Raw genomic sequence first — 15,244 nt, forward strand, 5'->3', positions numbered from 1 at the left:
ACATAGTTGTAATGGGAAGTCAAAGGTCTGTATTTGGTGCGGAAACATGCAAAAACGTCACAGTGATCTTTTGAGCTCAGTGCTTTAAAATGATTTAAAACGTTCTCTCATCTCTTTTTCTTTTTTTTCTCTTCTGTCAACCTCAGGAAGGAGCAGGGAGAGTCGACCACCAGGTTTGTGACCCTTTCTCTGGACAATCACTGTTTTCTGTTCAGACTTAATGATATAGACAGATATAGGTGTTAAATCAAACTTTGATGTTTGTGTGAGTTTGGATACAGAACTGTCACTTGGCTGTTGCTGCAATTTATATTCCATCTATTGCTTATGACGCTGCAAAAAAACAAAAAAAACAACACACATTTGTTCACACCTCCAGCTGCAAGCATGGTTCGGTTCTTCCAGTATTTTGATATTGAAATTATTTTTTAAAAAAAGTGAAAAATTTGGTTCCAGATGGTGAAAAAAAAAAGCTTTCTGGTAAAATTTGCAGCTCTGCAATGCAGAAGTGAGATATTTATATGCAGTCATTCTCTTGGTACTTTGGAGGCATCAAGACAGGAACAAACTTAAAGGGGTCTTATTATGGTATTTGGACTTTTCTGAGCTTTCTACAGTGTTACAGTGTTGAATCCTCATCAGACATGTGAATGGCACTGTTTTTTATCACCTAAACGCATGTTTGAGTTTGAGTTCCAGCACGCTGTCCGTTCGGTTTCCATGGCGACGAAAAACGCGTCGTTTTAGAGAGTTTTTTCTGCTTTGAAATCCTTGTGACGTCCCGGGGGATAAGGTTCGGTGATTGGTTACCTTCTACTGGTTAACAAGGGCATGTACAAATACATCAGGCGGGTGGAAAACGTGGGATAAAGTTATTTCCAACGGTGGCTGGTGAGTTTACCAAAGAGAGACATCCTGCTGCATTCGTTGCTGTGGGTTGCTGTTTTCCACTTTTTCAGGGTCTGATTCAGTTTTATTGAGTTCATATTAGCCTAATCCTTCTGTTTATGAGATGTTACAATGACGGTGAAAGCAGTTGCGGTGCGCGCTCCCGATGTAGTGCAGTGGCAGGAGGCGGGGCTTAATGCGGAAGAGTCTCAATCCACTCGTTTTGCCCACAAGCTGATCTGACAGCCTACGGAGAGGGTCGGTCTGAAGTAAATAAAGTGATTTGTGGCAATAACTCGACCAGCCCTTCTGGTCTCAGAAATAAAAATAAATTAGCCTGAAATGCACATAATAGTTCCACTTTAACATCAGTTGGTAATCATAGATCTGCCAAGCTATGATAGGATGTCATTTAGGTGCAGGATGATTGGACGGGGGAAGGTACCGTTTCTTCATGGTATACATTTTTATTGATGAAACTATGAAATTATTATTTCTTCATGTGACACAGGAAAACCTTGTCAGCGTCAGTTGTTGGACATTTTAATTCCAACATTGATGCATAATGTTTGTCTGGGTGGAACTAGCTCATTTGCTGGTTTATGGTACATTTAGTTTAGTTTGGGTTTTTTTTCTGCAGTCTGCATACTGATGTAATTATAACTTTAATGTTGAAATCATCATTTTCATGGCACCACAGAGACGAGTCTCTCTCTCTCTCTCTCTCTCTCTCTCTTTTTTTTTAATTTATTCACTTTGTTGTATGATGTTGCTCATTTGAGCTGATTTAACAGAATTTCATGAGTGAAGCTGTAAACTTTTCTCTCCAAGGCTGACACATGCATCTTGATTCTGACTTTCAGAGTAATCTTTACATGAAATTCACCTTTTCTTATCTGGATTTTATGAAAGAATTTTTTTTATATAAAATAAAACATAATGTCCTCAGACTGTTTCTATACTTTTACACTAGGGCTGCATGATATTAGGAAAACATTAAGATATCAATTGCCACATTTGCATGTACAAATATTTCTTAGATCTTATTAAAATCAATCTGATCAGAGAGATTCCAGCTGACATACATGAACTACAGATAAAGTGATCAGTTAAGCTTGTAGCCCTGCGGACATGCACACATACTGAGTTGGAAGAAGAGCATTGAGATGCTCAATAATCTCTTTCAGTTTCTAACAGACATATCCTCCTTAAGCAGTCGCTGAGATACGCAAGCTGTTATCATGATGGTATAGGAGGACTCATTACAAATCAGTCGGTCAAGGTTGTAACAGCTGTCAGAACTTCTCAGATGTGGAGAAACCGTGCTGCGTTTTGACTGGGGAGGGTGAGGATTACCCTGGATTTTTAAAGTCGCAACTTAAAAAAAGTCCAGTTCCTCAAGGCTTAATTTTGGGACCCTTGTTGTTCAGCATCTACACGCTCCAACTAGTTAGGACCATGGAAACTAACAGAATTATGCTGATAACTCTCAGCTCTTTATTAGTGTCTCACCAGCTGACTCTGGTGCAATACAAAGCTTTAAGACGCTTTTTTTTTTTTTTATCGGTGCAGCCCCTGTTGACAGTTAATCCGGCCATCTTGCATCCCACCTGCACACTGAGCTGTCTTCATCCAGTAAATATTATCATGACTCTTGTTCTGTCCCTTTCTCTCTTCCTTTTCTTTTGTTTCTTTACTGAAACAGCTATGGTGCACATTCTAAATGGCCAGTGTGTTTGCAGCTTCCCAGGAGACAAAGTTGTATAGTATGATTTGTCAGCTACAAGATGCAGCTAAAGCACAGGAAAATGCACAGGAATAGATCTCACGGTACCATCATTGCAGAGTTTTAGTGTAGCAAAGTTACAGAGAGCCTCAGTCAAATCAATACTGTAATGTGCCAGAATTTTATTTCATCTAAATGGAGAGGAATCTAAAATTTCTTGTTTAGTTTCGAAGACGGGCATCCAGTTTTGTTCAGCAATGTTAAAAATCAATAGATCAATCCAGAAATTGTGGGGTCCAATCAGGTTCTTTCAAATTTCCCTCCTGTTTTGTAGTTGACCTCTCTTTAGACTTTACATTGTAATATTGTCACAAAAAAACTTGCTTTTTGAGACCAGAGAGAGTTAAAAACAAGCTTTGTTTGCAGTTGGGAGGCTGGAAAAATTTTAAGCTCGTCTCAGTGGTCTGCGTGAACTGCAGTGTCACTGAGACGGTATAGTCAACCTAATTAGGGCAGCTTAAGGCGGTGGGTGTTGACATGTCGCCCCGCTAACAGCTATTTCTGACTCACTCTTATACCTGTTTGTTAGTGTTTTTTTTCCTCACACAAACACACATACATCTGTTTCCTCACCACGCTACTCCTCCAGGTATCTGTTGTGCTCATATTAGACATGTTATTATGTTGGTGTGCATTCATTTTGCTTTATTTTTATGTTTGTGCACTGCTAGTGTTAGTCTTTTCAGCTGATGCATTGCCAGAACTGTAAGGGGTGGACAGCGTGCAACGCTGTAGGAGCTGCCTGATGTAATATGTTGTGTTTTCAGTTATGAAACAGAGTAAATATTTGTCTATCAAGGAGGCTGGACAACGTGAAAAGTCAACACAAAAATAAGCAGATTAAAATGAGTCTGCAGGGAAGATCGAAAGCAGCTTTGCTTTATTTATTGGATGGATTTGCAAAGCATTCAGCACAAAGCTCAGTGTGTAAGAAAGAGAAAGTGGTAAAATGCAGTTGTGACCTAAAAAACAAAAACAGAGAGAAATAATCTGCACTTGAACACCCTCAGTGATCTGTTGTAAGGTTATTGGTATCACACTGAGATTCGAGCACTTGTTGCCATGTTCCAGCTGAATTCACGCGGTAAAAGGAGGACATCGACATGAATTGCATGAGTCACCAAATTGCAGCCTTTTTTTTAGATGGTGCTATAGGTGTTCATTTTCCTCCCCTGAGCCCAATTGCCTCAGATCTCTGCAACTAAATGCCAGCCAGCCATCCTCAAACTGAAACACCCGCAGTAACTCAGAATCTTCATTTGAGTTGTTGCTTTTATTTCATTAACACATACACAAGAAAAAAAAGAAAGCAGGTTCATTTTTTTTTCCACTTTATCAGACACAGGATGTTCTCTCATCTGTTTCTAAATTATGTAACACATCGTGTGTCTATCTCCCCTTGGTTTTTAGTAAAAATCATAGTAATAAACAGAAGCTACTGAAGAGGTGTACCACTCGGAAACATAGGTACACGGCATCCCTGCTCCCATGTGACATGAAGTTTTTTTCTTTGGGAATGCTGACTAATTCTTAGTGCATGGGTATCTGTAGGAGGCTGAGAGCCTCAGAGAGGCCAGAGCCAGTGAGTCCTGCAGGGAGATGTCTTCATAGTAACCCTCTATCTGCTTCTGTTTGACATGTGCCTGAGCAATGTGCTACTTCTGCTTGTTGTGATTTTATTTTTCAGCTGTTAGACAAAAATGTGCCGGGTTTTTATTCTCAGCTGCAGATCCTGTGAAATAATCAACATTTGGGAGCTTTTTCTTGGATGTACTGAGCTTGAAATGCTCTTCCGTGGTTTGGCATCATTTTCATTACATGCTTCCTTGTGTGGCATCTATTGGCCTTCTCTTCCTGATTTCCTTTAATTAATTTCTTGTTCTCTAATGTCAGTTTCATGCTTTTTATTGTCAGTAATCTCATGAAGGAGACCATTTTATCAATGTTTTAAATGCTTATATCTCCACAACTTGATGGAGATTATTAGTTAACAATAGCAATAAATCTGCATTCTCACACAGCTGGAAGTAGTCCCTCACAAATGTACCATTGGTTTTCAGATTTATTGAGAATCTAAAGGAAAAAACTTTGAGTATAGGTGAGAAAGAATAAAGTTTTTGGTCTTTTCATTAAGTTGGCTGACAATAAGACAAAAGTTCTGCATTTTCCAGTAACTATCCTCTGAAATTAAACCAGGTGTGCTAAAAAATCCTACATAGCAAATATGCCTGACCTTTGTGTGCTGCATTTGCATGCTTTTGTTCTGTATAAACACAACCTCTCCACACCTCATTACCTGCTTTGTTTACAGTCTGCAGATAAATTTGATTTATTTCCATCTATGAATGCCCTTTTTATAATGAACCATATTAAAATAATAATTACATCTTTAAAATGTTTTTAAATGCAACAAAAAGGTTTTGAATCTTGATTTAACAGACAAAAGTACAAGTAAATTATTTTAATTGCACTGACCAACTTCATTGTTTTTAGTAAATATAAAGTTTTCTCTAATTCTACCAACAACGCATTAAACGTAGATGATGGCAAAGTTGTAAAAGGTTGTTTTTTAATATGCAGTAACATCATTTTGGACATTTCTCAGCAGGATAACTGGTGACATGTAAGGGTGTCAGCACTGGGTATAAAAAGAGCAGCCATCAAACTCTCCAGGCAAGGATGGGTTATAGTTCACCACTTTAGTTCAAACTCCAACAGAGAATCATCACTTTAGTTCAATAAATATTTCTCAATGACTGATAAAAAAAAATATTCAGGGAGTCCTGGAAAATCTGTGTCTAAAGGCCAAAGACAGAAACCACTCTTGGATGATGATGATCTTTGAGACCTCACATGTGTGCTGTCTTTCTGTCCATCTGAGGTGAACTGGTATCCAAAGAACTTCTCACCGTTTCTGCACAGATCTGATAAATGGCTTCCTCCTTGTGCAATCCCGTTTCAGATTATATCTGGATGCAGTGATGTGTAAAAATGGTTTAGCAAGATTCTGCTGACCTCCTGTTGCTGTAATGATCATGGGATCATGACAGTTTCTCCTACAGTGCTGCTTATTCTGTGCTCAGATGAGTTCATGTGCCAGCTGCTTTTGGCAAAAACTGACATCCACTAAGTGAGGTAAAGGAGAAAAGGGGAGGGGAAGATGAATGGGGAGAATCAGACAACAACCATGGAGTGTTGAACAGTCAACATCTTCAATTCAGCAAGAAATGGAATTAGATTCCTTAGAAAACCTGAAATAGCCAAAATGGCCAATGTTGCACTGAACATGTCATTTCCATGTTTTTAAAGTTTAGTTTAAAGTTTTTACACAAGACACCTTGAAAGAGTTGAACCCTTATATGTTACCCAAGAAAAATTTAGGCTTTGAGTGAGATAGATACCTGTTAGGTCATTTCAGCAGTATCTAGAACTATCTGCTGCTTCAGCAATTTCTATACCAATCTACCGTTTCATCATAAAAGATTAAGATTAGATTAGAAGAGATGAGAAGATTAAATTTAATATTTCCTACAAACAATGAAGTTCATTAAATGAACACTATGAAAATGGGATTTGAAACCTCAGCATTGTTGCAAAGTTTGCTCCTCACCCTTTAGACCATAGATCGTATATAAAAGATGGACGGAGCCTCCCGCGGTTAAAAGTGAAGCCTATATGGAAGTGCATAAAACTGCAGTTCCCCCTTCATCCACTAGGGGCTGCAAAACAGAGTAAATCCCCGTAGACTCCCATGTTAAAAAGACCAACTTCACAGCAGAAATAAACACGTTTACAGCCTGGTTCAAAAATCCAGTTTAGGTTTATAGGTCAGGTTTACCTTCATGACAACTGTGGGGGGAGTGAATTTTTTTTCTAACTCACCCGTTTAAAAGTAATTTAATCTGGAAGTTTGGCATATTTAGGGGTGTGTCCTTTTGATTGACAGGTACCCGATCTCCCGCTTCCAGTAAGAAGAACGTAGGACAACCACGGTTATCTACAGGTTAGCTCTGAGCTACAGAAAGCTCGGAGTTCGCTAGATGTCAATCATCCACCATGACACTTCCAGCCCCCCTCTGAGCTCCACCTCTTTGCCCATATTTGTATTTTCCGGGCGAGACAACATGCATGCCTCTGCCAAGATGGCGATGATAGGAACCGCCCACCGAGCCTCAATTCAGCTCTTCAGAAACCTATGGGTGACGTCACAGAGGCTCCGTCCATCTTTTTATATACTCTATATATATATATATATATATATTTTTTTTTTTTTTTTTTTTTTTTTTTATACTACTATATTCTATGCTTCAGACACAAACTTCCTCACACAGTGGAAGCATCATCACTAACCAGGACCTGCATTTTGTGTGAACTACCTGCTACAGTGCATGAGAGATTTTTTCATCTTTTCCTGCAGCCCTTCATTCTTTTATGAGAAAAACATCTAAATGATGGCTACTGTGTAAATGCCACATCACAAGGAACAATCTTTTCCAAAAACGTCCAGGAAAATTTATCATGTTGGCCCTCAATCAATAACACATCTTCACCTGTTTCTCTTTTCAAACCTTCATGTCCTCCTTCTCTATACAACTCCTCCTCCCTCTTGTAGCCAGAAGTTGAGCTTTAAGGAGCGAGTGAGGATGGCGAGTCCTCGCGGTCAGAGCATCAAGAACAGGCAGTCCTCTACTGCAAATGACCGGCGCTCTCCAGTGGCTGATACTGGTACAGAGGGCACCAGTCCTGCAAAAGTTCAGAAGAGCTGGAGCTTTAATGACCGCACACGTTTCAGGCCCTCACTCCGTCTGAAGAGCCAATCCCGTTCCACCACTGACGGTCAGTGCCTCAGGCCTCCAAATATAGTTTGACCTTTTTTTTTTTTTTTTTTTACGTTGTTTTTTTTCAAGTATGTTGCAGATAGATTGGCAGGTCTCGGTATTTTAAGCCAAACCCAGAAGACAAACGTCATAAAGACTAGAAACAAGGAAAAAAGTTACTTTGATGAATATCAAGTTATTCCTATCTCAGCGTTGTCCAACCCACCACAACTGTTTTCCTGCTAATTAATGCAGCTGTGTAGAGGACTGCTCATGGTTGTTGTCCTTCCTTACTTTGGCCTTGATGTGCTGGCCTGGGAAACAGCCAGCTGGTGTTTGTGGATGGACGGATGTTTGAATGGAGTTGGGAATGAGCCAGGTACAGGGAGTCAGAGCTGCCTGGTTTACAGAGGCCTGCTGGTGAACAGGAATCAATCAAAGCTAGCTAAACTCAAAACGGCTGGCAGGTTTGCAATGTTTTCTCTTATCAGAAGTTACACACCAAGAGGCAGCAGTCTCTTAGTGTCAAACCCCAAGCATTTCAATGAGAATGCAAGAAAAAAATGAGAACAGCACAGTCCACTTTAGAGCTGCTGGTAATTTCTCCACTTCAATCAAACCACACAAACAAGGTGTCATATAAAAGCGGCGAGTCTGCTGATGACAGAGATGTCTGTCTCACCGCTGTGGGACAAAACATTTTGGAGCAAGCAGCCAGAATCATAAATCACGTCTCACTTCTGCTGTTTTCTGGTGAAACGTTTTATTCCACCTCTTCAAAAATTGCGAATGTGTCTCCCATGACTGTCTTTGTTTGCAATGAATCATAACTGGAGAAAGAAAAATTCTGCCTGGTTTTAAGTCTCCATTTCAACTCCACAATCAGATTTCAGGGTCACAATTAGATGGAAACAACATGAAAGCATGGATCCATCCTTCCATGGATCCATGCTTTAAGCTGCTAATAAAGCCTACTAAGCTAATAAATAATGTACATTAAAAGCCTTTTTTTTTTTTTATTACCATTAGCCTAATAAATTATGTTAGCATGCTAAGTGGTCACAGGAAGCAGCTTAAAAGAACAAATGGATCATGCTTCTTGTGTTTTTCTTTTTCTCGAGCAGCAGACTCAAACATGACGACGGATGATGGCTTCGATGAGAAAGGCTGTCACTGTGAGATCTCGGTGGAAGATTTGCTGCCATCAGTCAAGACTGTCATCCGAGCTGTTCGGTGAGTCAAAGGAAAAAAAAACACTTTGGCTTCAGGTCAGGAGGAAGAGCAATTGTCCCCCAACCATTAAGTTGGGGGATCAATTCGAGATTTTCTTTAACTACATGTCCTTGGGCAAGACACTGGACCCCACGTTGCCTCTTAATGTGTCTATTGAGGTATCAATGCAAATTATAAGAGAAAGGTTAAGAAGTAAGGAATAAAAATAATACTCTATACAACAATATTAGTAATGTGTGTGTGAATGGGTTAATTTGACATGTGGTGTAAAAAGGCAACACATGATTGGAAAAGTCATTATTTTATATTTCTACTAACCAACTTCAACTATACAGTATAAAAACTGAATAGATTCACGTTTCAATTGTGTTCCATCAGTTTCTCTTTAATGACATTTGGAAATGGAGGATACTGATTGCTTTGAAAACAAACATCATTGATAATATTATTTTCCTCAACAATACGATTTTTGTTTGTTTTAAAAGTAATTTTGCAGACAAAACAAAGTTGCACACATTAGAAAAAGAAAACAAAAAAACAATAGCACTTGGAAAAAAAAGAAATCAAATGACAGACATTAAAATGATATGACAGTATTAACCATACTGTCATGTCCAACCATTCCTCATGTACCTATTGATGATCTTTGATTGCGTTTCACACAAAGCAATAAGCCATGACCCGTCTTTTGCTGGAGAGACTAAGCATTTGGTAGATTCTCCTTTTATACCCAATGCTGACACCCTTTCTTTTCACATTTTAGTTTTCTGATTGTGTCTTATAGAACAATAGTTGTGTATATCATAATGACCTTTTCTTGCTCTACCTCAGTTTTTTTGTTGAGATATTTTTGCATCAAAGTTTAGAAATTTTTTATTTATAAACCACAGAATACAAAGTTTGGATGATTTTCGAGTAGCTTTTCGAGTGTTGTTGGGTTAAATGCAGTAAAACTGTGCAGTTTTACTGAACGGAGACACAACAATCACTTCATTTGTACTCATGTCAGATAAAGGTTCATACATAGGAATTACACAGAAGATACTCTTGTATTGCCTTAATTTTATTTCCATTCCACATTTTGTATGAAGGATCTCTTTAAATGTACTTTAAGTTATTTGTGTCTGTTTTCATGTCTTCCCTTGCCAAAGATATCCGTTGATTCACATTTAACTTATTTTTTCAGCAGTGTTGAATATCGATTGAGGAAAATCATGCAGTTTTTTCCTTGTTCTGCAGACACAAACACAGGAGACTAAAGAAAACCTGAATTAATAAATGCACGCTCTATAAATGCACTGCAATTCCACCAACAGATACATTTTTCTAAAATCCCTGCAGCAACATGACTCCACATAGTTTACAGTCAAGATTCTGAACACGCCCAAAGAAAACAGCCAGTTGATCAACATAAATATTAGAGATTACAGATATTCATTTATGTTACCAGTGGCCGAAGAGGTAATGGGAAAATAACTGATTCAACTGAATTTGTGCCCTTTGAAATAACCATTTTCGACACAAAAACAATGAACAATAGAATATACATGGATTTTTACAGAGACACATTTAAAGGAGTGAAAAAGATTTGAAAAAACCCAAAAGCTGCACGTCTCCGTCTGAGTTGGTGCAGGTCATGATTACCGACTGGGTCAGAGCTCTCCCTGGTGGCTGAATGAAGCATCTGCTTTTCCTTCAGGATTATGAAGTTCCACGTAGCCAAGAAGAAATTTAAGGAGACGCTGCGTCCGTATGATGTAAAGGACGTGATTGAACAGTATTCTGCAGGTCACTTGGACATGCTGTGTCGCATCAAGAGCCTGCAGACCAGGTAGGAAGGACAGCAGGGCTGCACTGTGCTAAAAGTTTCTATTCCTGACTATAAGTGACGGATGTGTTGCCTTGTATCAGCGTTTGTGTGGATGACTCTGACCTGTTTGTGTTTGATGTCTTTGCATGTGTGTGCATTTTTTTTGCTTCTATCACAGGCTGGACATGATAGTTGGGCCGCAGCCCTTGAGCACCAGAGCCAAGACCTTTTCCTCCCCTTCACTGAATGTCTATTACAGCCAGGGGAGAAAGAACTCTACCCAGGGGTCAGGACACCCCCACCCACCACTCCATCATTCACACCTCTCAGGCAGTTAATTCAGTGAGAACACTTGTGAGCATGTGCAGACTCCCCTGATGATGCACACTCAGTCAAATCAAAGTAAAACATTTTCTACAGAACAATTCTTCCAGATATAATTTCAAGTTGTTTTTAAGGAAACTCCTGGGTTATAAGATAAAGCTCAACATGTGTCCTTGAATTGACTGAACTGAGAGAAACACTCTATTCTCCCATCCCCAAACCACACACACACACACTAACTCTGCAGTGTGTCCACTCTGATTTTGTTGGGTGTTCTGGGATTTATACTAATACATCTGCAACCTGATGTTCAGACATGCAAACTCCACTGCTGTGGGTTTCTAACGCTGCCCCTGCTGTTGTTCACCAGCTGTTCTATCAACTTCCTCGTGTAATTCCCCCCCCCATATATAACATAAAACTTGACTTTATTGGCTTTAAATAAAAGTCTTTTTAAAAAAAAAAAAAGAAAATAATATTCATATGTTGTTTCAAAGCTTCAATCTTATAAAGAAAAGCATCAGACGGTCATCCTCCCACAGTTCAGGTCAGAAACTCAGCCCTTCTGGGCATAAAATTATTGTTAAAAACATATTGTAAAGCTTGTAACCAAAAAAAAAAAAACACCAAGCCATCAACGTAAAAGTGTCTGAGCATTAAGAGGATGGAAATAGAGAAAAAAATCTGAAAAGTTTCCACTGTTTTTTGGCCTGTTTTGGGGAATCAGTGTTGCACATAGAGTAAAAAAGAAACAACTTCACATGACACATCTGACCTGGCAAAGGTTCAAATGATGCAACTCACCAGTTGTTTTATTATTAGAAGTACTGTATGTTTTTGTCGTTTTCCTCAGGTTTGTTTTTTTTTTAATGTCTATTTAAATATTTTGGTTTTTTAACTGTTACAGAAGACAAAAAATAAATATAATTTTGAGAGAAATTACCCTCACAAGGTTTCAGCATCACTTGAGAGCTGATATCCAATGTTATCCCCACACCATACAAGTCACGTAAAAACTTTCCTTTTCTTTTTTTTTTTTTTTATCACAAAGCTTGTATTTTTATATGAGTTGTTTTTTCTTTCTTCATACTTTTCAATTTGTCAGACTTGAGCAGTAAATCAAGGAAAGTAGAATGGTTATCATCAACACCAGCACTTTTTACAAGTTATCCCAGTTGCATCTTGAAATATTTACATTTTAGTTATTAATAATTGTGAAATAATATTTTCTAATGTATATTTTGTAAAATTGTAGTTTTGGTTTGTACAAATCCAACTTTTCCGTCATCTACAAGTCCCTCTCTGTTGTGCTTCTGCTCCACCTCAGAAGCTCCGCCCTGTTGCTGAGGTTGGAATTATGTAACCACGGCAACAATCAACTTGAATAAAACACTTTAATTATCACATTTTAAACTATCAAAAATTGTCCAAATTCAGGACAACACGCAGCTTTTTGGTGCTGGAAGATCCTGTTTTTGCTTCACAACTTAAAACCTGCTTTTGGCCTCAATGGGGGTTCGACTGTTCCAGCATTTCACTGTTTCCTGTGGAATTTAACCCAAACTAACTTTATTGACCTGATTCTTTATTAACATGCTTGACTGAGCTGGTGTGGGTGTTATGAAGCAGAATATGTTGACAAATTCAGTTTTTTCCCTACTCTGGTGTTACATGATTGTACTTGTTGAAATTCCAAACATAAGAAACATGGAGTCATTCAGCAAATTTCAGTTCTGTCATCTGAATTATGGAGCATTTTTTACAGTGCACTTTTACTGTTTTTCTGGTGCTTGTATCTGAAAAATCCTAATAAACATGATAAATATAAACCTTGTTTTAATCCAAACCCCATATTACAAGTGAAAACTGAAGGTCTGTTGGCGAAGTGGCTGGAAGCTGATAAATAATTACTCCATGAATCTCATGTTTGGCATTTTCCTGTCACACACTTTTATCTTACAGCTGGAAAAAAGAAGTTCATACAAGGAAGACAGGTGGTAACTGTTGCTTGATTTCCTGAAATGTCTGTCACGCAGCACTGGAATTTATCCAATCAGATACTACGATGTGCTTGTTCTTCTTTTTAACACCTTCCTGTGGGCTGCTTAGCGGATTTCTACTTCACTCCTTTAATTCCAGCTGCTAACATGTTTGCATGTTTGTGTTTCACCTGGGATCCAGAGTGGACCAAATCCTTGGTAAGGGCCAGATCCCTCTGGATAAGAAGATCCGGGAGAAGCTGCTGTCTGACGGAGATATTTTAGAGGACATGAGCATGCTGGGTCGTGTCTGTAAGGTTGAGCGGCAGGTGTGTAAAATGTTGCATTGAATCATTACGAGTTGCTGGTGGTTGTAGTTTAATTTCACTGCATTCAACACTTCAGGTGTCACTATATCTACTAAGGCTGTGACGATATGCTTTCGTCCCGATTCGATTCCAATCTTTTTGGGTGCCGATTCGATTTAAAATTGCCACTCTCACGATTCTTTGATATTGCTGATTTTTGTAGACTAAAAACAAACTTTTTCTTGTCATTTTTCTTGATTTGGATTAAGAAAAAACAACACAGTAGCCAGACCATCATTCTGCTGCTGTAATGCCCAAGAAGTCAAGTAAAATGATCAATAAAAATGACAAAAATTTTATAATGGATTATTATTTTTATTTTTTTGAAAAAAAATCAACTTTTTAACAAAAAAAATTATTTTAAAGTTGTGGCGCAAAAAATCCAAAGACTCGATTTTTTTTTTTTTTTTTTAAATTTTCCTACCCCTAATATTTACTGTAGTTGAATTTGATGCAGCCCAGCATTATTACACTCCTTGCTCTAATCAGCTTCCTCTTCTCTCAACCCGCCAGGTACAGTCTATTGAGTCAAAGCTGGACTCTCTGCTGGACATTTATCGTCAGGTTTTACGTAAAGGCTCCTCCTCGGCTCTCACACTCTCTTCTCTGTTTGAGCTGGAGCAGACCTCCGACTACCACTCCTCCGTCTTCAGCAAAGATTACTCCGGTTCCACTCAGGTCAGCGGTAGCGGAGGTCCTCCTCCGGGCGGCTTTGCCACACGCTCCTCAACCAATTCCCACCTTTCCCAGGGAGGACTCAACCTTATTTTGGCACCTCCAAATGAGCTCAACCTCAATCTCAACGCCTCTTCTTCCACACCTCCCTCTGGCCTTCCATCTTCCTCTTTTAGCCCATCACCGCTGCCTCACCATCATCACCATCATCATCTGCATCGTCGTGCGCAGGCTCAGGCCACCTCGCCTGAAAGTGATGAGGCTGTGGGGAACTCTCCTCCTCTACTCACCCCTAACAGCACCAGTAGTTCAGTGGGAAGAGGAATGGGACATGGTGGGTTCCCTCTTCTGGCCAGACTTCCACCTCCCCCTCTCAGCCATAGCAGTGGCCCAGGCAGCGTGATGCAAGCAACGTCCCATGAGGCATCCCCGGATATGGACGACTTCTGTGGAGGTCTAGGGAGGCACATGGAGGACAGCAGTGCAGGCCTTGAGTTGGGGCTGAACAGGCCGGATTACGGTGGCAGTCGGATTAACGCTAAAGAGGAGGGGTCCTGGAGGAGACACATGAGCCTAGAGCTGGAGCCCCTGGTGCCCCCGACCCCAGTCTGCTGTTCTGGGCCTGTACAAAGGGACAGAGGACTTGGCAAGTCCATTTCCGTGCAGGATCTGATGCAGGTAGCTCCTGTTCAGGACGCCCATCACAGCCACAGCCTGTCATCTCCTAGCCCTAGCACAAGCAGCGATTCCCCTTTCGGCTTCCACAGCAACAGCCAAGACCCAGGGGGGGGAGGCGATGGTGCAGGAACAAGAGGTGGGGGTGGCTGGGGTGAGGAGGACCTCTTTATCAGTGACAGGGAAATGGAGGTACAGAGATTTGACTTCCTGTCCCAGGGGACCGCTGAAGCTCACAGCTACTCCTCCGAGCTCCTGAGGACAGGGGGCAGAGCGGGGGGAGGCTCCCGGGGCTCGAACCAAAGCCTGGCCAGTGGTCCAGCATCCTCCCCTTCCACTGGCAGCACTGAATTGCTGAACATGCCACATGTACGACTAAAATAGACCCAGCTTCATGCTTAGTAGACGCACAAATCTCACCTCAAAGAGACAGTTTTTATCCTTTTTGAAGGGAAGGGGGCGGGCGGGAATATAACACGGGGTCTTCTTTTGTTCATTTTTATGTTGATCGAATTGTTAAGAATCACATTATTTTCATGCAGGCTGATCACATGGACGTATCACTGCATGAGTTCTGAGTTGTAACGTATGTCTGACGAACCTGAGTTGGAAGATGAAGGCTTTAAAAACAAGAAAAAGAGGTGCTGAGAAAAAAAAACAACTAACTGTTGATGAAGGAGTTTGGTCCT

The 15,244-nt window shown here is 40.0% G+C and overlaps 1 protein-coding gene across 1 annotated transcript in view; it reads left to right on the plus strand.

The window, feature by feature from the left end:
• Positions 1 to 14,969, plus strand: part of LOC306772804 (potassium voltage-gated channel subfamily KQT member 5-like) — a gene marked incomplete at its 5' end in the record, with an annotated part of 44,487 nt that extends 29,518 nt beyond the window's left edge. The window contains 8 exons of the mRNA XM_079262429.1: positions 147 to 173; positions 4,085 to 4,141; positions 7,287 to 7,510; positions 8,616 to 8,724; positions 10,424 to 10,555; positions 10,713 to 10,820; positions 13,040 to 13,166; positions 13,719 to 14,969. Coding sequence (XP_079118555.1) covers positions 147 to 173; positions 4,085 to 4,141; positions 7,287 to 7,510; positions 8,616 to 8,724; positions 10,424 to 10,555; positions 10,713 to 10,820; positions 13,040 to 13,166; positions 13,719 to 14,939 — 2,005 coding nt within the window. The 3' untranslated portion in view covers positions 14,940 to 14,969. The remainder of the gene's footprint in view (positions 1 to 146; positions 174 to 4,084; positions 4,142 to 7,286; positions 7,511 to 8,615; positions 8,725 to 10,423; positions 10,556 to 10,712; positions 10,821 to 13,039; positions 13,167 to 13,718) is intronic.
• Between the last annotated feature and the right edge of the window lie 275 nt (positions 14,970 to 15,244).

Source organism: Telmatherina bonti (assembly GCF_933228915.1).
Source record: "Telmatherina bonti genome assembly, chromosome: 3".
Classification (NCBI taxonomy): domain Eukaryota; kingdom Metazoa; phylum Chordata; class Actinopteri; order Atheriniformes; family Telmatherinidae; genus Telmatherina; species Telmatherina bonti.